General features: G+C 38.0%; 1 protein-coding gene across 14 annotated transcripts in view; it reads right to left on the bottom strand.

Moving 5' to 3' along the window:
• CaMKII (Calcium/calmodulin-dependent protein kinase II) overlaps positions 1 to 24,384 on the bottom strand; it is a 394,054-nt gene that overhangs the window by 157,168 nt on the left and 212,502 nt on the right. For all 14 annotated transcript variants that reach the window (XM_083131299.1, XM_083131300.1, XM_083131301.1 and 11 more), the window contains exon 3: positions 23,064 to 23,123. In XM_083131299.1, the coding sequence (XP_082987425.1) occupies positions 23,064 to 23,123 (60 nt within the window). The remainder of the gene's footprint in view (positions 1 to 23,063; positions 23,124 to 24,384) is intronic.

Here is a 24,384-nt window from a genome sequence, read left to right as displayed (position 1 = left end):
AGAGATAACACCAAAAAGAAATAATCCCTAACTTCCTAACTTTATCGTTATTCTTGGTTATTCTAATCTTCTTGTCATTTCTATCATATTAAAAAAGACAAGAATCTAACTTAGGCTAGGGATTGGAAGGCATACACTATATCACGAAGACGAAGGATCCGCAAAGCATATTTAATGACCAGTTCCTCAACGAAAGAGAGAGGCAATGGGATGGATATACAATGGGCATGGAACTTGAAAGCATCGTGGATTTAGTGGAGCCAAGAAAAGAAAAACTTCAACGGCTAAGTTGCAAATTCAGCATTAATACAAGTTCATAAACTATAGTTCGGCCTGTTTGTTCTGCAAGTAAGTTTTCTTAATTGCTTGGGGTCGAGCCACGCTTGAGGAGGGGGGGGGAGACAATGGAGAAATTAAACTGGCACATGCTTCAACCCGTAAGTGCATACTGAGAACGGCAAGTGAGGAGCGAGGTTCAAAAATAGGCCTTAGTTGCGTTATGGCAATATCACTAGCACTAGCAACAACTATAGATGTCTCGGATGAAGATATTACGGATGAGAACTACAATATCTGTACGACGTGAATCGTGTGTAGATAATGTCAAAATGCATGCGGGTATTGAAGAAAAAGTCGACAAGGAAGCAGCGGTTCCCATTATTTCGTGGTTAACGTCTTACTCACGTGTTGTTTAATGAAATATCACTGTTACGTCATGCTAATTCACTGACAATAATTCCCTCTATTCTGTATTTTTATCAACATCAAAACATTAAAGAATGCCACGGACTCTCACTACAACTACAAACACGTTTATTTCCAAATGTGTATGTTACTTAGCGACCCTTTTCTATCACTTTTGGCTAATAGCGACGATGAGAATGAGAGATGATATGATGGTATTGATGAAGGGACACTTACAACAAACACCCATGCCTAAGTCCGGATTCGAGCGTGTTAAGGGGTCCACCCAAGATCCCGAGTTCGAGTCCCGCCCTAGGCATGGGTGATCTTTCATCAATATCATCTTATAATCCCTTATCCTCATCGTCCCGAGTAGCCGAAAGTGGCAGAAAAGAGACGCTACGCAACAAAAATACACAAAATACAAGTTTTACTGAAAGCCAACAATTAACCTGTACAATTGGATTGACAAAGACGGGACAACATTTTGGAATTCTATAGAGAGAGACCTAACCACTTAGAATTTCTTTCCCCATCATATCTCTTTACATGTGCTTTGCGCTAGGACTATTTCCTAAGACTTACTTACTGTACACACACGCCCAATACAATTCCTTTCTTGTTTCCAGTTGGTTTCCAGCAGGCGAGTTTTAGCATTAAATATAATCCCATGGCAGACTCTCGAAAAGGAAATGCTTAGGATATTAGAGCCAGAAATATACGTTATCCATCGTAACTGAGAAGAAATTCGATTTAAGTCCCTGAACGACAGTTTAAAATTCAGTTATGCGCCACAGACGTGCTCGTTCGTACCTATACGAAAATATTGAGTTAGAATGGAAAATGGAGTTATTGACTTCTGAGAAGGAAAAATAACCCCCTACGCACAAGATAAGAACTCTTGAGGAAGGTGTTGCTTGGAAAGTTCGGAAGAAGGCATCGTTGCATTCGACAACAGGTCTCTGTCTCTTTTTCTCCCTCGTGTTTTTTTATTTTTTTTATTCATTTTTTTGGTTCTAAAACGTCAAAAGTTGATAACTGCAAAATATAGCAATCCGAGGATGCAATTTATCAACTAAAATGTTTCTTTACAATGTTTTTTTTTTTGTGGGGGCTCCCCGATTGTGGAGTGGTAACTCCGTCGCCTTGTAATCAATATGTCCCGGGGTCGATCCTTGGAGGCACATTACAGTGGTTCGGAATAGCCTATCTGTGCAGAAAAGTAGACTTAACCGATACTAAACCAAAGTTTGTTTTAGGACCACGTTATGCACAGAGGCTAATAAGGATTTCTTTCTACCCAGAGTTTAAAGAAAGATCCGAGCACAGTAAATCCAAACCAGATTACAGGGGAAGAAACAAAGGTGTAGATTATATAACTAAGAGCGTCTTAGTTTTCAATTACCAAAGAAAATAGGATCTATTCATCCCTTCATGATTCGGTTATATTTATTTTCAAGTGAAATATATTCCACTCTCTCTCTCTCCCTAAACCATTGCAGATTGCTCATGGCTTCCAAGTATGTTATTCTGTTCAACTATCTGCATTCGCAAACATTCTCCTCACAGGTGAAAGGTTCAGGCGGGCATGCTGTAAAACAAATTCCTAGTTGAAGATGGAATTTGATGGGATTATCTCTAATTTTCGTTTGTAGAATATGCGATTTGTAGCTCGTATATCGTCAGACATTAAAGAAAGTTTTTAAAAGGCGGCCGAATTTTGAAGAAACATTACTGTCCTTAGAAATAAATACTCATAAATCTTGGTTGAATACACTTAGAAATAAGGGTGTGTTCTGTGGCTTTTGAAATCTGTTTCTCGAACTCACTGAATTGTAGGGCGTTTTAATTTGACCCTTTTCATGTATACTTTCCCTTTGCAATGAAAAGTAGTTTTAGTTATAATTTAGATTCGGTTAGGTATGGGAACGATGAAACCAACATTACAAGAAGAAAAACATTACAAAAAATTATTTTTCCTACATCTTATCATCATACTGGCTCTTTTCCCTCTGTCACTCTTACGGTTCGTGTAAAGTAATCCTCATAACAGCTGGAAATTATTCTACTCATTTATATTTTACTTACTTTAGTTTACATCGCTTTCCCACCGCTTGAGATAATCACAACATGATGAGCATGGATGATGAACTCATGAAATGGATGATAAGACAGAAAAACGATACATCCATTTCTTAACCAGCGTATGCTGACCATTCCGCCATGGAGGTGGGCGTGCTGTAAACAAATTCCTAGTCTACGATGGAATTTGATTGGATTATCTAGTTTTAGTTTGTTAACTGTCGGTTTTGAGGCCTATTTCAATCTACACTTTATAACCACCAATTTCACTGTAGTTGGTATCTAAACAACTTATTTTCTTCCCTTTGCAAGTTATTTCTTCTTCTTCAATTTTACACTTCTCTCCCCTTTTTGCGCCTACAACCCTTCTTACTGATAATTTCCTAAATTTCTGGTGTCTACTATGTGGCCTTGTGTTGTGATTGAGCTGTTGCGACCTTATTATTATTATTATTGTTTTAGCTGTTTGGAGGAATGTTGTGATACAAAGAAGTAGTATAGTTTATGCTACGGACAGCACCACTTACAAGTGTAGAAAAGGCGAGGCTATTTGATTGTTCAATCAGATTTGCTTACACTTAAAACAATGCCAAGAGGGGCCTATACCCCAATTCTTCCAGTGTGATATGCTCTGATTTTTAAGAAATTCTGAATTTCTAGTGTAGAAAAGGCGAGGGCTCAACAGATAGATTTGCTTACACTTAAAACAATGCCAAGAGGGGCCTATACCCCAATTCTTCCAGTGTGATATGCTCTTAATTTTAAGAATTTTGAATTCTAGTGTAGAAAGGGCGAAAGCCTCTCAGACAGATTTGCTTATACTTAAAATTAAGCCAAGTTCCCATATGATCTTATTGCTTATAGTGTGTTTTTCTGTCAAAATCCCAGGAATTGAATTTTAGTGTAGCTCAGATTGATTCTGCCATGTATATTAATATAAAGCTTATAGTTACTGGGTTCTGAGGCCCAGTGGAGTGTGGTGCATGGTTTTTATTGCCTTGCAATCAGGAGGCCTCTGGGTTTGAGTCCTGATAAAATGTGAAGCCTCTCCTGATGGCAAAATGTTAATATTGTTGCTTTGTAAGCAAAAGGCTCGGGTTTGAGTCCTCATAAAATATGAAGCCTCTCCTGATGGCAAAATGTTAATATTGTTGTTTTGTAAACAAGGGGCTCCGGGTTCGAGTCCTCATAAAATATTTAAGATTGAAAACATGTGGCAAAATAATATGTCCACAAGTGAGATTTTGAGAATAGTTGATATACAACTCCCAGATCTGAAAACCTGGTAAAAAGTGTTTTACAATAATATATTGTACAAAAAACTGAATTTTCTTATTTTCTCATGTTTTATAACCACCTCCTCAAATACAATAGGAGAAGAAGCGGGTAAGCATTTGCGTGCTTTGCCGGCACGCAAGAGACACGCTAGAAGGGGGGCATTAATGATTTTTCTATATGATTCACTGAAGAGGTCATTAATCTTTCAGCACGACAGGGGAAAAGTGTAACAAATTCCTAGTCATGCAAGACAACATGTAAAAGTGTAACAAAGATTATTGAGATAAAGATACATATTTTCACACAGTGGCAATGAACTGTACCCCCCTCGTGCTGAAAGCAATTCCATTCTGATAATATGAGCCTAGGCAAAGACTTGGAAAATATTACGGCAGTTCAAAATCCAATTTTGTCTGCATAAGGGTCTCAGAACCCAGTAAAATGTGGGTATATTCCATTTGGAGACGTGTTAATACTGTGGCATTGTAATCAGAGGCCTTGGGTTCGAGTCCTGATATAAGATTGAAATATATGCAACTGCCCACACATAAGATATTCACTGCTAGCTGATAAACAGTTGAGGTTTGTATGTTGTACATCAGCAAAACTATCACCAAAACCTAGTTACTGCTGTTGTTTGGGTATAAAAGCACCAGCTCAGCCATTAACTGCTGAACCCAACTGATATTTTTATTAAGTATAAAGTTTGGAATTGAAGCCCAGAAAATCTTATATAATAAACAACAAGAAAAAATGCCAAAACAAAAATATTGCAATCAGTGTAATAAAAATATATCTAGTTCTCATTGGGCTAGGCACCAATGTAAGCCTAGGAAATGCAGAAAGGCCATGAAAATATGTCCAAGATGCCATAAAATATTAAGCAAGGCATATTACAAATGGCATAAGTGTAATTCTTATGTACAGTCATCAGCATTGCCCTCACAACCATCCACATCTGGTCTGAAAAGAAAATACGAAGCACCTGTTAATGCTTCACCTGCAAAGCAGCCACGCTATGCACCCATACATAGCAGTTTTAATGCCCAACTTAGGGATTACCGGTTTGTATCAGAGCCAAGATGCGGCATTGAGAATTTCTTGAACAGTATAAATCCTGATCTGCAGGCAATTCTAAATGCACAAAATGGCTCTTATAAGCTCTCCCTCAAATTGTTTGTACAATATAAGAAACCAAACGGCACAAAATTTACACATCCCCACTTAACAGAAACTGTACCTGTATATTCAAATTCAAATTCAGATACAATAATAAGCAGTTTAATAGTTCAATTAAATATTAAACACTCTGAATTTGCGGCAAAAGAGTCCGGATGGAGCCTATGCGGTTCTCCACACAAGTTATATGTTAATATTTCTGAATTCAGCCCATTACAAGGATCTACATATCTGCCATTGCCTGCTAATATCAAAAACAAAAGAGCCGTGGTCAATATAAAAAACACCGACCAGAAATGCTTTTTGTGGTGTATATTAGCTGCTTTGTATCCAGTTTCAAGGAATCCTCAGAGAATAAGTTATTACAAACAGCATGAACATGATTTTGATGATGTAATGGAGGGTTTGGAATATCCAATGTCAGTTCAGAATATTGATAAATTTGAAAAAAGGGCCAGGCACATCAATGGCAAACAATTATCTATTAATGTATTTACTTGTTCCACTGGCAATTGCCCGATAGCACCTCTCAGAATCAGTACACTTGATGATGAATCTGCAATTCCGATTGATCTGCTCTTAATTGAAAAGGATGGCACATATCATTATACTCTGATACATAATCTTGAAGCTTTAGTGAGAACACAACTAGACAAAACTCATAGAATATTCAAGTTGTGCAGAAGATGTTTAACTGTATTTGATGGTCAAAAAATGGTGAAGGGGGTTCCTGAATGTAATGCAGAAATTGCTAAAAACAAGTTAATTGAGCATCTGAAATACTGTGGCAACCATAAACCTGTTCATATGGTGATGCCCAATCCAAGTGAAAAAGCAGAATTCAAAAAGTATGAAGCCTTGTTGGAACACCCTGTATATATTGTCTGTGATTTCGAATCGAACCTCAATCCTTTTGCATTCTGTAGCCCAGATCCAGAAGAATCTTCAAGTACACCATACCAGTTACATGAACCTTCCAGCTTTTGTTTTATGGTTATACGGGATGGTGTTGTTATTAAAGAAGATTCATACAAGGGACCAGATGCCATCAAAGAATTTGCACATAGAATAGAAAATGTGTGCCGTGACATAGCATCTAACATCTTATTAATATCAAAACCTATGTTGCCTTTAACAGAGGAACAGATTGAAGATTTCAACAAAGCAGAAAAATGCCCGGTATGTGATTGTGAATTTTCAGATACAAATATCAAGGTTCATCACCATTCTCATACAGATGGTCGATATAAACAGGCCCTGTGTAATAGCTGTAATATTAAGATCAAGAGACCAAGATTTATCCCCATATTTTGCCATGGAGCATCCAATTATGATTTCCATCATCTGATCAGGTACGAGGGGTTTGACAAGCAGAATTTAAATATTTTAGCTGAAAATGACGAGAAATATATATCTATTAGCAAGATAATTAAAGTTGATGGTGTTCCTATTCACATAAGATTTCTTGATTCTTACAGATTTTTACCTGCTAGCCTGGCCACACTGACCACTCAATTATCTGATGATGACTTGAAAATCACACGTGCATTGTTTCCAAATCAGGACCTGAAATTAATTAGGCGGAAGGGTGTATACCCATATGATTATGTTACAGGTTTTTCTAAATTTGATGAGTGTTCTCTGCCACCACAAGAAGCATTTTACAGCAAAATCAGAGGATCTGGAATCACTGATGATGATTATCACCATGCCCAGTTGATGTGGAAGAGTTTAAAATGCCAGACATTTCGTGATTATCACATGGCTTATTTGAAACTTGATGTGACCCTCTCAGCTGATGTAATACAGACATTCAGAAAATCTTCGATGCAAAATTATGGACTGGACCCAGTGTATTTTTACAGTGCTCCGGGCCTAGCATGGTCTGCAATGTTTTTCAATACCAAAAAGCAATTGGATCTGATCCACGATCAAGATAAGTATCTGTTTATGGAGGAATGTATAAGAGGAGGGATGGTGCAATGTTCCCAGAGATATGCCAGAGCAAATAACAAGTATATGCCTGATTATGATCCAGCACGGCCATCAAATTATATACTTTATGTGGATGCAAACAACCTCTATGGTCACGCCATGATGGATAAACTGCCATATGCAGAGCTTGAGTGGGTCGAAGATTTCAATATTGAAGATCTTCAGGACTTTGATGACAGTGAATATGGCCTCTTCTTAGAGACTAAACTGATATTTCCAGATCATTTGCACAACAAATTTTCTGATCTGCCCCCAATTCCCGAGGTTCAGTGCTCACCTGGCTCTAAACAGAAGAAGCTCATGATGACTCTGGAGCCAAAACAGGGTTATGTCATATATTATAAAAACCTCCAGTTCCTGATGAAACATGGTGTTCAAGTAACCAAAGTTGGCAAAGTCTTAAGGTTCAGGCACTCAGAATGGTTGAAACCTTATATTGATACAAATACGGAGCTTCGAACATCTGCAAAGAGCCAATTTGATAAGGGCTTGTTTAAATTGATGGTGAATTCAGTGTATGGCAAAACTATTGAAAATGTCAGAAAACATACCGATGTTAAAATAATTACTGACCCCAGCCGGAGCAAAAAATTGGTTGCAAAGCCCAACTTCAATTACAGAAGAATTTATGATGATGACATGGCACTTTTCAACATGATGAAAACAAAGATTAAGTTTGATAAACCTATTTATGAAGGGGCTGCGATATTGGAATTGTCCAAATTACGTATGTTAACATTGTATTATGATGTGCTGAAACCTTATTATGAGGATCGTGTAAAATTATTGTACATGGACACGGATAGTTTTATTCTTGATATTCAAACAGAAGATGTTTATCAAGATATGTCACAGCCTGAATTGTTTCAATACTTTGATACCAGTGAACATACAAGAATTCAACCCCACAACAAAAAGGTGCCTGGCAAGTTAAAAGATGAGACACTTGGTGATGTTATTGTGGAATTTGCTGGGTTAAGTGCCAAGATGTACAGTTTTAAAACATGTAGTGCTGTTGTCAAAAAAGCCAAGGGAATTGGCAGAGTTACTGTGGAAAAAGAGCTTGTATTTGAAGATTATAAAAATTGCATCAAATCCCAGAATTCAATCAGAACATCAGAAAATAGAATTCAGAGTGAGAATCACTTGCTGACTAGCAATATTGTAAGAAAAGTAGCCCTGGACCCACATGATGACAAGAGATGCATTTTGTCATGTAACATACATACTTTACCTTGGGGGCATTGTGATTTGAAAAGTGGAAATCAATGCCCAATTCCAGAGCATGATTTGAAATAAATAAACATGCCTATGAACTTATTTGGGTTCAAAAAACAGGCTATTATGGACCTGCCTACACCACAACCCTCTCCTGATTTACAATCTGTAATGTCTAAACTGAGTGGCTTGTTAATTATTCATCTGAACAGCATACTTACAGATAATGATGAAGAAACAGGTAAAATATTGTACATATTTAACAATAATTTAAATCATTACCAATTACCTGTAGGTGGGCAATTGCAATTTATTACAACCCCTGAGGGTGATGTCAAGATTTCAGTAGGGAGAAATATTTATAGAATTAAGCACTCAAACATGGTTTCTGGCACTGTATATACTGTTTCTGCTGGTGACTGCTTATATATTGAGGTCCCTGGATCATATGACAAGCTTATACCCTTTTTTATAGAATTAAGAATCAGATACTCTATAATAAATAACCATTAAAACAAAATGCCTAATGATATATTTGGCCATACAAGGCATGAAGATCACAGTGATGAGATTCTGATGCTTGATGTCAGAGTCAAGAAATTAAGAAGTGATTTGCAAGCTTTACAAACCACACTCAATGCCAGTCTTCAATTAGAAATTACAAATTTGCAATCACAATGCATGGACCCTCTTCTTAAAATTGATTCTGAACTCAAACTGCTGCTTCAGAAATATACTGATCTGGCAACATTAGATAATTTTCAAAGTTTAGAAGAAGCTGTAGCAGCTCTTCAAGCCAAATTTAAGACCCAGGCCACCAACTCCGAGCAATTGAAACAGCAATTGGAAGAGCAAATAAATAATGTCCAGACACAACTCCAAACAATTGTCAAAAGCATAAAATCACAAGAAGATTTTGATCTAGTGATTTCCACTCTAAAAGAACAGATTCAGTCACTGCAGATACCTAACCTGGATCCTCTGCACAATGCCATAGCCGAGGTTAAAGAAAAAATTGAGACGCTTGAAAATTTTATGAACAACTTGCCATCTTCTGATGCTTTGAATGCAATAACTCGGAGTGTAGCAAATATTAAGCTGCAACTCGAAACATATGAAGATTTTGGAAAAATTCAAAGTACCATAACCCATCTTGAAGGTACCATAGCAGCAGTGCAAAGTGATTTGGCAAATGTACAAGAAACTCGCCTGCCTGGGATTGTAGACACTCTTCACAGTGTCCAGCAACAGATCACAAAGCTTGAAAACCTCAACACTGAATCTGAATTATCTCATTTTCATCACTTGATCGATGATATCCAAACAAAACTTGAAATTTTACAACGATCAACACCCTCTCAGGCAGATATAGCCCTGCTCCAAAATGCTATGCAAAATGTGGCTGATGCATCTGAATTAAACAATGTGAAATTGGCACTTGAATCTTTGCAAAATACAGTATCAAATCTCCCTACATCACAGGAACTTAAAAATATTAAGAGAGCTGTGAATCGCATATTGAAATCAGAAGATATCAAGAATATCCAAGCAGAGATCAAACAACTCACTCAGACAGTGACCACTCTACCAACCAATCAACATATTAATGAACTGCATGCCCTGTTTGAGGATATCAGAAGACAGGTCCATGATCTTACTGCTCAAAATTCAAAATTGGCAGTTGTTGAAAATTTACAACAAATTGTAGCTAATATCAAGCAACAGCTAGGGACCATGGAATCCAATCAAGCAAATGCCCTGTCTGTTTTTGCCACCCAGCTTCAAGAGATTGTGCAACAATACAAGAAACTTATTGTGGACATAAAAATCAAGCCAGGCCATGATGATGTTGTTAGGACCATCAATGAGCACCTTGAATCTGTAACAAGCAGATTGCTCACAGCAGAAAAAGAAATAACAGGCATAATCGAGAATCCAAAACATACAGTAATTCTTGAATTGTACAGCATCCCCAACAAAGAATATGATTCACCATTTACACCAGGTGGCAAAATATATATGCTGTCCCCTGCACAATTTTATTACCAGTTTTTTGTTGGGGGCACATTGAGACCAATCAAGATCAAATATTGGCATCAGCCACAGGCACACCACTACCCTACCTTATCAATAACAAGTGCTGATAACAAACCAAAAATCACCAGTGTAGAGTTAGAGGATTTTACAGACCCCAATACATTAGAAACAGCATATGTTGAAGATGATGGCTCTTTGGAATTTAAAATACAAATAGGGGACAAATTATATTTAGAAAATCCTGCAGTATCAGCTGCTGAACACCCCATAGTTGCAATATTCTTGTTTACATATCATGTCTAGACAAATTATTGTCGATGAATTACACAGACAGGCCCGACATAATTATAAGAGACTCCCAGTAGTCACAAAGGGCATAGATGATTTATGGCAGAGCGACTTGATTGAAATGGCAACTGGACAGTTGAAAAACTTAGACAAAATCAACAAGGGCTACAAGTATCTACTCACTGTGATAGACACATTTTCAAAATTTGCCTGGGCTCTGCCACTTAAATCCAAGACTGGAACATGTGTTACAGAAGCCCTCAGGACAATCATCAATCATTCAGGAAGATTACCGCGCTATTTGCAAACAGATAATGGCAAAGAATTTTATAATTCAGTGTTTCAACAATTTATTAAAAGCCAGTCAATAAAACATTACTCGAGTTACAGTGATCTCAAGGCCTCAATTGTAGAGAGATTCAACAGAACCTTAAAAAATCTTATGTATAAACAATTTACCCTCCAAGGAAATTATAAATGGCTTAATATTCTTCCAGAACTTCTACATAAATATAACAACTCGGTCCATTCCACAATCAACATGAAACCCTCTGAAGTAACTTCATCTGATGAGCAAAAATTGATCAGGACTGTTTATTATCCTAGATACCAGCCAACAACAAGAAAGGCCAAATACAGGGTGGGTGATCAAGTAAGAATCAGCAAATATAAGCACTTATTCAAAAGAGGCTTTACAAGAAACTGGAGTACTGAATTATTTACAGTGGTTCAAGTTAAACCCGGGACCCTTAACACATATATAATAAAAGACCACCGAGGAGAAATTCTCAAAGGCAGGTTTTATGAACAAGAGCTCAGCAAAACTAAACAGCCTGACACATATCTCATAGAAAAAATCATCCGCAGAAAAGGCAACAAGTTATTTGTCAAATGGCTGGGTCATCCGGAAAACAGCTGGATCGATGCAGACAAAGTGATAATATGAGCACCTGGGATGTTATAAAAAGGCTGCCAGAACCTGAACAGCAGAATAAGATAAATGGAGTGCTGCTGCCTGATAATATTAGGTGTCTTATTGTCGGGCCATCTGCTTGTGGTAAAACTACACTAGTAGTTGATAATTTTTTATTGGCACCCAACTGGTTAGACTGGAAAAACAGGCACTTGTATATCTTTTCTAAGAGCTTGGAACAATTAAAATATCAGCAGCTGATGAAGCTATATGATGGATTGAATATTGCCACTTTTGAATCAGATGTTAAGCCACTCGATGAATGTCTCGATAATTCTGTTGTTGTGTTTGATGACATTATATTGGATAATCAAAACAAGGTTAGAAATTTCTTTACACAAGGGCGGCACAAAAACATTGATTGCTTCTACCTGGCACAGACTTTTTCTAAAATACCCAAGCAACTGATCCGAGACAACAGCAATTTTATATGTGTGTTTCATCAAGACCATACCAACCTCAAACACATACACGATGAATATGTAGGTGGGGACTTGAGCTACAATGATTTTTCCAAGTTTTGCAGTAGGTGCTGGAACCAGGACAGTTATGGGTTTGTCACAATTGATATGACAAGAACACCTAATACTGGAAAATACAGAAATAAAATCAACGATTTTCTAGACGTTGAAACATATATAAATAACCATGAAACGACCAGTCATTGATGATCTTAAGTTAAGAGATTATCTTGTAAAAAGATTTAAGGGATGGAAATCAGAGAACCGTGGAATTTATGAAAAACACAAACAAACAGAACAGCCTGTCATTGATGCTATTAATAATTTAGGTAAGAATATCAAAACTGTTACAGAGCAAAATCAAGATTTGATCACGGAGCTTGTACCTGTAGCTGCTAGGAACATTTTAGATTATCCATTCACCCCACTTTCCAGTATTCATACACCTAGTCCTGTTGCTCCTAGAAGAATTGAAGCTAGTCAAGATCCTATTGAATTGGGTCTTCTTGCTCAAAAATATTTAACCACACCTAAAGACAACAAAGATGAGGTGTTTGGCTTATATGCCGACACAGAGCTTGACGGGAGCATCATTCATAGAATTGGCAATTTCAGAGTAACATTTATGGGGGATGATATAATTGTATATTCAGAATCTCGTCTCGGAGAAAAAGGTGCTTTTGTTAAGTACACCGGAACACCTGGGTTGTGGGAACTGATAACTAGGAAAAGGCCTGGCAGCTATACAGATCAAGATTATGAGGATTACAAGGAAATATTAATAAAATCAGATGCTCTATACCAGAACAATGATCCCACACAAAAAAGAGTCAAGTCTAGCAGTGGGGCAAAATACAATAATTTAATCAAGCCCATATGGTCACAGATCAAGACTGGCAGTGGAATCAAACAATACAACACCCTGCCTAAAGAATTTGTGTGGGTTGATGATGTCAGGAAACTTGTAGATAGGTTGCTGGTGATAGCTGGGGAGGAAAATGCTGGGAACCACAATTTTTACAATGAAAAGGTTGGAATTATGGACATGATAAGCACCAAATTGTCTAATTTTATAGTGAATGACCCTAAGGGGATTGGATATCTCATAAAAATTATTAATACTCTACCACCTAAATTTTGGAATGTTTCTGAGGGTCGGGGGCTTGTTAATGACATTATAAACAAGTTGCCATTTGAACTACACATTCCAGGCTATCAGTATTGTGGTCCAGGCACAAAATTGGATCATAGATTAAACAGAGGGGATCCTGGTGTTAATCCTCTAGATGCTGCTTGTAGAGACCATGACATAGCATACAACACACATTCTGATCTTGACAAGAGACATGTTGCAGACAAGAAATTAGAAGAGGCTGCATTTGGTAGATTTGTAAGCAAAGATGCTTCTTTAAGTGAAAAAATAGCAGCATTGGGAACCACCATAGCTATGAGCACCAAACAAAAACTGGGGTGGGGGTTGTGAATATGTATATAATAAACCTACAATGAAGGCCAAGGGTGTTATGTATCAAATACCTTATGCAGGTCTCAAATCTCTTAAAACTATTGATAGTCTTTTAACCAAAAAACAGCGCAAGAAAAAAAGCTCTTGTCTTGCAAAGGGACATGGTATGAAATTGTTGCTTAGTACCCCCCAATTAAAAAAATTACAGCAATCCAGGAAAAAATCACATGTGGGGGGTTTCATATTTACTATCCCTGCCATCTTAGCTGCTCTCGGGGCTGTTGGGAGCTTGGCCGGGGGATCAGCTGCCATAGCAAAAACAGTAATAGATGCCAAGAAGAATAGGGCAGAATTAGATGAGCAGAGGCGCCATAACCTGGCCATGGAGAAAAAAGGCAAAGGTGTTAAGAGAGCCATGAATAAGTTTAAAAAAAACAAGAGCCGCTTACAAACCAAGATATTGAAGCTTTGATCAAGCCACTGGGCATCAAACATTTTAGGGGTGTGTACATGTCTGATTCTTTACCAGAACAACCACTCAACAAAGAGTGTGGCATTGTTAATTTGGATGAGTACAAAAATCAGGGCACTCACTGGATCTGTTATCTTAAATATTTAAAAAATGAGGCATTTGTGTTTGATTCATTTGGAGGTGTTCCACCTGAAAATTTAATAAAATATCTAAAATCAGCTAATCTTTATTACAATAATGCCCGTGTTCAAAATTTCAAAGATGTTAATTGCGGACATTTGTGTTTATCTGTTCTCAGATATATGTCTCAAATAAATAAACCATCAATTGAAAATTTTCAAAAAGCCTTGTGGTATCTGAAACATCATGGGGGTATTCCATCTCACCAGCCAAAATTCAATATTGAAACTCAAATTGCATGATGACATAGTGTATCCCAAAACAATAGCTCTCAGAGCATTTTACGGCATGTACCTGATACCTAATATTACACACCACAACAACACAATTGCAGTAGGGGATCAAAAAATTGTCATCACTCCAGGGCAATATAATCTATCCACTCTAAATGCTCAATTACCCAGAGGTATAGTGTTAAGTCAAAATTCTGTCACTCACAGAGTAGAAATTGCATCTGCTACAGAAACAGTGCATCTGGGTACTATAGGAGAGCTGTTGGGATTTGAGAACAACACAAAACTTGAACCAGCCATCAAACACACTGCTATGAATATACCTAAATTCTTAGCCATAGAGACTCTGAATATTCACTGTAATGTGGCAGAGGGTATGATCACCAAATCAAATGGCATAGGCACTCACAAACAAACTGGCATCATTGCAACATTCAAACCTAATTCCGAATTCATGGAGCCAATCATCTACAATCCATCCCCAACATTATATTTTCCTGTGTGCCACAACAGAATAGATTATATTGAATTGATGGTCACTAATGAAAAAGAAGAATTGGTTGATTTTGCTGGAGCCACAACAACTGCTATCATAGAGATTAACATTTAAATAAAAATACATACAATGGAAAATATTGAGAGTTATGAGCTACAATCATTCCCCCCAAACAGGAGGACATTTGCAAATTTAAATCAACCCAACACAGAGATTGAGGTTGATCTTGATGTAGGGGACGGTTTTATACACCCCCACAGAGCAGATCTATACATCAAATTTGATGTTGTAAAGCTCGATGGTACAGATTACCCTGCAAATTCAAATATAAGACTTGTAGATAATTTTGTGCCGCATCTGTTCTCTGAAATTGAGATCAGAAAGCATGGCGTTGTTATAAACAGAGTAGATTATCCCGGCATTACTTCCACAGCTTTGGCCACTCTAAAATTATCCAAAACCGAGGCTTCTTACTACAAAATAGGTGGATTTGAGGCTGGTGATAAGATATTATCTAAAAATCACACAGTGCTGTTCCCTATGCGCCTGTTGCCAGGATTCTTCTCGGATTACAAAGAAATTATGTGGAAGGGGGGGTTAAGAATTACATTTAGAAGAGCTGCAAATGATAACAATGCTCTGATGAGGTACAGTACATTAAACACTACAGGAGAAGCTCTGCCTAATACCTTACCAGATGCAGGCAAATGCATTATTCAGACTATGGAGCTAAGAATTCCAGTTGTTGAATATGAGGCCAGTTACGCTCTTAAATACAAAGCTGATATCCTAAAAAATCCACAAATTCCTCTGCAATTTTACACATATCAATGCGTACAGAAGCCTGCCGCTGGTACTTATTATGAATTTGATGCTACAAATTCATTCTCCAGTATTCAATATGACATGCCTGATTTTGTAGTGGTATTGTTTCAGACTGGGAGACACAATAATCAGGAAAAAAATTCAAGTAGATTTGATAACTGCAACATCAAGAACATATATCTTAAAAATGGCAGAAATGAGGTATTTCCCAGAGAAAATTACAATTTAGACATGTCCAAGGATGATTTTCTCAAATTATATGAAGCTTTTTCGGCTTTCAAAAGAGTCACTACTGGGAATACAGACATGTACTACGCACCAGATGAATTCAAAGCACGGAGACCCATGTTTGTCATCAACACTTCAAAAAGAAAACAAGTTGTAGTAAATGACAGAACAAACATTAAAATTATCTGTGAATTCCACGAGGCTTTACCTGAAGACACCATTTGTAGTGTCATTCTCATAGGTGAAAAATCATATGTTTATGATGTAAGAAATGAGAGAGTCACGGAGCAGTTCTAGAAGATATTTGTTCTATTATCCTGTTGTACAACACACAAACCTCAACTGTATTATCAGCTAGCAGTGAATATCTTATGTGTGGGCAGTTGTATATATTTCAATCTTATATCAGGACTCGAACCCAAAGCCCCTTGTTTACAAGACAAACAATATTAACATTTTGCCATCAGGAGAGGCTTTACATTTTATGAGGACTCAAACCCGAGCCTTTTGCTTACAAAGCAACAATATTAACATTTTGCCATCAGGAGAGGCTTCACATTTTATCAGGACTCAAACCCAGAGGCCTCCTGATTGCAAGGCAATAAAAACCATGCACCACACTCCACTGGGCCTCAGAACCCAGTAACTATAAGCTTTATATTAATATACATGGCAGAATCAATCTGAAACACTAAAATTCAATTCCTGGGATTTTGACAGAAAAACACACTATAAGCAATAAGATCATATGGGAACTTGGCATTGTTTTAAGTGTAAGCAAATCTATCTGTTGAGCCCTCGCCTTTTCTACACTAGAAATTCAGAATTTCTTAAAAATCAGAGCATATCACACTGGAAGAATTGGGGTATAGGCCCCTCTTGGCATTGTTTTAAGTGTAAGCAAATCTATCTGTTGAGCCCTCGCCTTTTCTACACTAGAAATTCAGAATTTCTTAAAAATCAGAGCATATCACACTGGAAGAATTGGGGTATAGGCCCCTCTTGGCATTGTTTTAAGTGTAAGCAAATCTGATTGAACAATCAAATAGCCTCGCCTTTTCTACACTTGTAAGTGGTGCTGTCCGTAGCATAAACTATACTACTCAAAGAAGATACCAAGAAGAACAAATATGTTCAATAGTCTGTTATTTGTTACGATGGAATTGACTTTGTTTTGGTTTTCTCAGGCGCCATGTTGTACGTACACATGTTGAAGAATTATTAAACCTTGTTTGTGTTTTATGTACAGAATGCATTTCATTGCGTCTATCCATGTTTAACTTGAACCTAAACATTCTTAAACTTTCGAGGAACGTTTCACTTTGTTTAGTGCGCTATTGAGAAAAACAAAACTTTGAGCAGTGTTCGAGAACAACATGAAACCATACAAGGACTGGGTTTGCTTTCTTCAGAAACAGATCACATGCAGCAGGTGCGACAAAAACAGTACTTTGATTCGAACGGTCGCATTTCATGTTTCAGGAATTAGAATTTTCACGGTGCCCTAAGAAAATTTCAAGTGCTTCCATAAGTTATTACTTAGAAATTAAAAGTTTCTGCATCGTGCCCCCCCCCCCCCCCCAAAGTTTGAAACCGCAAGTTTAACACAAAGAAGAAAAAACGACAGATATGTTAACCTGCACAATATTAAAATGTATTCCTTACATCTTTCTTCTCACTCTCCTGGGACGCACATTACGGTCTGAGCTAACAATCCAAGAAACCTCTCAGGAAGTGAACTGTACCGCGAAACTAGTATTCGAGCCAGGCTTCTAATTAAATGCGAGAATGGAAAAGAAGGAATTCAATTCAACCATTCATTAGCGAGCTACTTGTGCTAAACTTGTTTCCATTGTTACTGGTGATTGCCTCTAACTCAATATGGGGGTTCCCCAGTCTTCAGACTTTCTTACCCCCTTTATACACAGTCTGCCTTCGTTTACCACGCGCAAAGTTTCCTCGAAAACTGATCTTGTATAGTGGGATGCGTAAATATTACCAAGCAAATTCTCAATCACCATGTTTATTCTCTTTGTTTTACACGATGAGAGCGTAAACAATTCAAACAAAATTCCAAACAAGCTTCTGATAACTTCTGCACTAGCATACGTACAAAACGTATATTAAAAACACGTGGGATGCACGAAAAAAATTATGAAACTTTCCGAGCAATATTTATGCATAGCACTCTACGACTTATTTTTACTTAAACACTCCAACATAAACAGCGATATGCAAAAATCAACACGTTTATTGACACTGTGCGATAAAACGACACTGAATACGTTAACAAAAATAGAAAACACAAAAAATCAAATCTATATAAGAGAGAGAGAGACTCATAACCAAAAATTCACGCTAGTTGCCAGAAACTTATTACTTTCATACCACGTCCTTTATTTTTTCAATTTACTATTCTTTCTATTGTATTGGTATTTTCTATAAATTTTGTGAGACTCACTTTTTTATTATTATTATTATTACCACAAGTATAAATTTCGTGAGGTTATGCACTAGTGACGACCACCAAAAGGAATTTCAACATTCAATCCAATAATGTATTATGATTATTCCTATATATTTCAATTGCGATAAATTTGATAGTACTATTCCTGTTAATCTTCCTATGGTAAATAAAATAATAAATCCTAGGGTTCATGATTAGATATTCTATTATTTTCATTGTAAATTGGACAGCAATCTTTCTCATCTTTGACGTTGAAATCGTTTCCTAAAGTTCTGGCCTTGTGATTTGATTGTGTAAACCTCGCCCGGCAAGGAAGTCTATTGAACTGAATAAAGTATTGGAGGCATGTGTCGTAATACCAATTCCCACAGAGGTTGAATTTCTTACGATGAAATAAAAATTGTTCGAATATGTTTCCAAGTCCACTTTATGCACAGAAAGACTATTAGGGACTGAACCTACAGCATAAAGAGGGATCCGACCAACCATGCCGGGAATCTCTGGAGCAAGGACGCGCATAACGGTGGAGAAGGAGAGAAAGCGAGCGGGCTGCAAATAGCTGGTAGCTGCAGTCGCTTTTCTCCCTCCTTGAATCCCATTCCCTCACATGTTCATTGGTCGCTGCAGATTCCAGGAACAGAGTATCTGAGCCTCCAGACAGTTTCGAACTCTGAACCCCTTTATAAAAGGTCATAACGTTACCACTACGCTATCACAGATTTTAACGCAACGTTTACTCCTTTTCAACTTTTTATCCTTTTACTCGTGCGGTGCTCTCTTTGCATCACCGCAGAGGTGACCGCCCCCTCATGAGTTATTCTTTGCATTCCCAATTTACATCACTATCAGTTACTGGCCAATATCATACGTCGGTGGAAACAAATACGCACGTTAATTCATGCTAAATTTAAATAAAAACCTATTTTAAGTTCATGTTGAGTTTCCTCGCGGACTGCCTGTCGATATGTAATTCAATATATTTCGGAGCTCCTTCTTTCCTGTATATTTCACAGTGACGAGATGCTCAAAGATGCAAAGCGGAGGAGACAAGCGTCTCTTTCTCTGGTGTGCAGAATGCTGTGAAACGAAATTCTTAACGCCCGAACGGAACCGCCTGCATTGTTCCTGCTCGCACGCATAGAGAAATCGGTCGGTACAAGCTCCGTCCAAAGAAATACACGCAAGAGAAACTCAAATAAATGACAAGCTTAGAAATTCCACAGCGAGATTTTACAGGAGGTACATCAAATAGGTAAAAACAGCTGTTTTAAGTTACATCGATACTCCTATATATAATTGCTCATTGCAACATGTCTTTCAAATAAATCCAAAATTCTTCCTTTTTCTTAACTTTTTTTTTTGTTTCTCTAAACTTTTATTCAATCGACCCCTACTTAAAGTTGGAAATTAGCAATTGAGAAAATAAATATTTAATGAAAAACCCTTAAAAAAGGCCAGTTCAAATGAAAACTGAAGCTGTATTTAACAAGAGAATTAGACTTGCTTTATCTATTAATGCATCCGGGACTGCATTTCGCAGACTAGCCAGGCGTCTGGACTCTCAACCAGTATATTCTTATGTAGGGCTCGTGTTGTTGTTCCCAGGGGTCCTGGGTTCGAATCCCGGCCTGGGCATGAATGTTTGTGAGTGTTTATTCATCAATTTCATCATATCATCACTCATCCCCATCTTCGCAAACTAGCAACAAGTGGCACAAAAAGCTAAGTAAAATAAAGCAAATCCATCAATCAATCGATCGTGCTGCTGTTCCTATATATTTGTGATTGCCCCTTCATCCATCTTATTCTACCACCATTCATCCTCATCTTCGCGATTAGCTAAAGGGGCAGAAAAGTGAAATGAAATAAACTAAATCAATCAGTCATTGTGATAGCAAAAATTCTTGACCACAAGTACAATTTCTTGACTTTTTATTGACTTCTTGACTTACTTGTTGATATATTTACTTTTTCTTGACTTTCATGACTGGCCGACACCCTGAACATTCTGTGAAAGCCTACGGTGAGAAGATAGAGATTCGTACCCACACATTCACAATCACGGCAATTTGTGCAGATGATGTGATCAACACCACGCTTCTTCAGATTTTACCACCAAGTACCCAAAGCCGCTCCAGGCAAGGACGTACCTGCAAAATTCTCACACGAAATCATCCACGCTGGGAGTCCAACCCGGGACTACCACGTGGCAACCAAACCCCCTACTGAAGTGAAGTAAACCCGAGGACTAATATCTCCGTACCTATGATGAAAGGCGAGGCAGTGCACAAGGACAAAACACAGGCCAACCCCACAGAGTATTATCCTGGTTGTTGAGATGGACCTAAAGGAAATCGGTGTGGATGGAAAAGATTGGATTGATCTTGCCCAGAAGATGAGCAGATGGAAGACTTGTGTTGCTGCAGCCATAAACCTTCGGGTTTGAGAAGGCTAGTTATTTAGTGGTAGTTAGTAGATCCAGGCGTAAGAGCCTCGTTAAAGAGCTTCGAATCCTGGACAATGCATGGACTGTTTCTACTCCAATTTTGGCTATTACACGTCACGTTTCTATCCTCTTGGGTTACTACGACGATGAGAATGATTGACGAGCTGATGAATGATGGGAAAGACACGTTACAGGCATGTCTGGACCATGGTTCGAACCTGGGATCTGTGGCTGCATAACGCGCTACCTTGCCCACTACGCCGCGAGGGCCAATGGTGTCATTGTGGTTATTGCGTCATCTCACTACTCACCCTCATTGTCGTAATAATTCCAAGAAGCAGAAAGCTTAGTACAGAAATATACACTTTCTTTTCAAATCCCCGGTTTCCTGTGATAGGACACCAACAGTCACAATTAACCAATAACACGCTCAAAACTGCAGCGCTTTTTAGTGGAAACAAAAAATTATCATAAATGTCGAAACAGAAAACATTTCGTGACCAGAGAATAATGACATACACAAGCTTAAAACCGATTTGGTCTGCATGTTGTCAGTCCGCCCTTTCTTGCCACTTGCCCCTTGGTTCTACACGCTCGGTCTTTCCGTCTATCAACCGTGCTGTTACGCAATTGAGCTGAATTTATCAATAAGCGAAGCACTGACATCCGTGTCAAGAAGTAATAAATCACAAGTTCCTGAATAGTAAGCAAAGTAAATTAATAAGGCAACGGCATGAAGGAAATTGAAGTTTTACTCGTGTGGATCCATTATACAAACAAAGAAACGTTAATAACTTCGTCACGGTTGGTTCTAGAGCAACAATAAGCATACCACTGAACTCGTGAGAACATTTCCTATTCAATGTACGTGTCGCACGCTATGGTCTCTATTTACATTTTTGAAGTTGAATTCAAGATGGCAGCCGTCATTGACACATGCCCTATAATATTTCCCCCACTCCTATTACAAACCTACAGTGTTAGTTTTGCGGAACAGTATGCCATTCAACTTTTATTCGGGTGTCTCCATACTTTTGGACCACCCTGTATACATTTTCACAGAAAATTATATGCGCGGTGTTTCCTTGCGCATGTGCGATGTTCTTCCTCTAGACGCAATTTTTCAAGATGGCGAACATAGTTCCTCGTATATTTTGTCTAGCTAGCGAGAGAGGCTGTTTATCCGAAAAAGTTCAGAGTTTCAAAATGTGTGTGTGTCCTCTTGAGTGAATCGCGACGATCAGGATGAACGGATAAAGGAGGTGATGCTAGAGCTGCATTGATACACCCACGTTTGGACGGACCTCTGGCTTCGTTACGGTGACCAGCAAAATCGCCCCTACGTAGGAGCACCGTGCATTTTCAGATATGAAAACATATTCGCTCCAATCCCCCTGCGGGTACTAGTGAAAAGGTTAAAAACAGGGCAGGGAATGGTCAAACTGCACAGTTCCCTTTACCAAGCGCGAAAAGTCAAGCAAATAAGCGGATCTACGCGAACTGGTGCCAGACGGAAGCTAAAACTTTACATGCGCGCTTATGAAGTACTACTTTTTAAAATATTCTAGAAATATGTGGTTCAGTATTCTTCCATAGCTTTTATTTAAGACAAGGAGTCCCGATAGTATGATAGGAATATCTTGTAAGTGTTTATGTTACAGAATTAATGACTGGTTATAATTTTTTAATGGGTGAGATATGACGTTGTATGGAGTTTTGAAGAAAATGTTAAAGTGCGGGGCAGAAGTTTAGAGGGTGACAGCTACAAAGCGTACCTGCAAAAAAGACAAGACATATCGTCTCAAACCTTCCAACAAGTTCGGCTGTGAGTAGATGAAAGTGCAACGTCGAGGGAAAATAAAATAAAACTAGCAGCCACCTAGTATCGTATCGTCGAGTACAGGAGAGTTCATGTACTCGAAAAGTATAAGAAACATTTGAGGACGGTACACTCCCGTACAGATAAAGTGGCACACACTATTAACCCTATCCTATCCACTGCAATTATAAGGACACGAGTGTAGCTAAATGTGTGGGTAGAAAGCAGAGTACTTACCTATATTCGGATGTTGTAACTTTCGACAAATTCGGGCTTCTCGTTCCAATTTCTGGAAATCTGGAAAGAAAAATTAGAAATATTAATACATTATAATGAATATTTGTACTTATTTATTGTAAACTATATTTTGCCAAAATTTCATTATTGCTGCTTTCCATTATTGCGACCAGTTAATCACAACATGAGAATGCTACTGCACAAAGATCAAAGGCATTTGGTAGATCTTAATATTCTATGAACTTCTTGCATTACATTTAATGAAAAGATTACTCTTTCTTAGCCAACCATGAAACACATTTAAAATATTGTTACGAGATGTAGAGAGGAGCTTTATTTAAAAAAAAAAAATGCCAAGGATGCAAACTTCCTTTTCCTTTATCAGTTATTTCGCATCCTTGCTTAATCACTCAAGCATTTCGGAGGAAACACTTTTTGCGAAGTTGGCAATGAACTAGAAACACGTTCATGTAGCGGTCACAAAAATCACCTGAATACACTTTTCTTCAAAGTGAACTATTACTATGCGCATTTAACGTTCTTATTTTGCCTGTCAACATATATATACGGTGGGTATCTTCCTTCCATACTAGTGGTTCTCAGCTCTTGTAATCTGACGAGCTCATTTTTCTTGTATCTTTCTTCAGTAAGCTTCTCCTAATTGGGAGTTTCAGATTTCAACGGAAGGGCAAGAAGAAAAAATTCGCTGCTCTTGTTTTCAGCTGAAGAATATTTTAGTGTGATTAAGGAGGCTTCTTGTAACCTTCAGAAGCTACTTGCATACATCTAATGAGTCCAAGGTAAGCCCTGGACCTCAGAGACTCTTATGTCACGTGGTTAATTCACACACATACACACACAAACACACAGGGTAGTCCATTTATAATGAAAAATATAAATATCTCGAAAAATGCACATCGTACGAAAAATATACTGCTGGAAAAGGACCGTAACACGGCACTATCATTTGTCATAGATGGCGTTACTGTCGGTAAAACGAATATAGACTTCATTTATTATTTATCAATTGAAAATATCTTTAAAATTTCCATGAACCAAGAGACTGTCATAAACATCCATTCATCCAAACTATACTCCTTTTCCGGAATGTCTGGAGTAAGAGAACGCGAACCCGTCCTGGGCGCATGTTGCGGGTGTATGCCTCGTCCAATGAACGCGCGGAGGGAAGGTGTCGCGCGGAAGGGGACGACTCGACTAGCCAATCGAACCCTTCCCCACCTAGTCTAGCCTAGGGATGGCCAAACGGATCCGGATCCGAAAAATCCGGACCCGAGAGTTTCGTATCTCAATCCCATTATAA

The sequence above is a fragment of the Lepisma saccharinum genome, chromosome 11 (assembly GCF_977018435.1).
Source record: "Lepisma saccharinum chromosome 11, izLepSacc3.1, whole genome shotgun sequence".
NCBI lineage: Eukaryota > Metazoa > Arthropoda > Insecta > Zygentoma > Lepismatidae > Lepisma > Lepisma saccharinum.
This window is presented reverse-complemented; position numbering and strand designations above follow the sequence as displayed.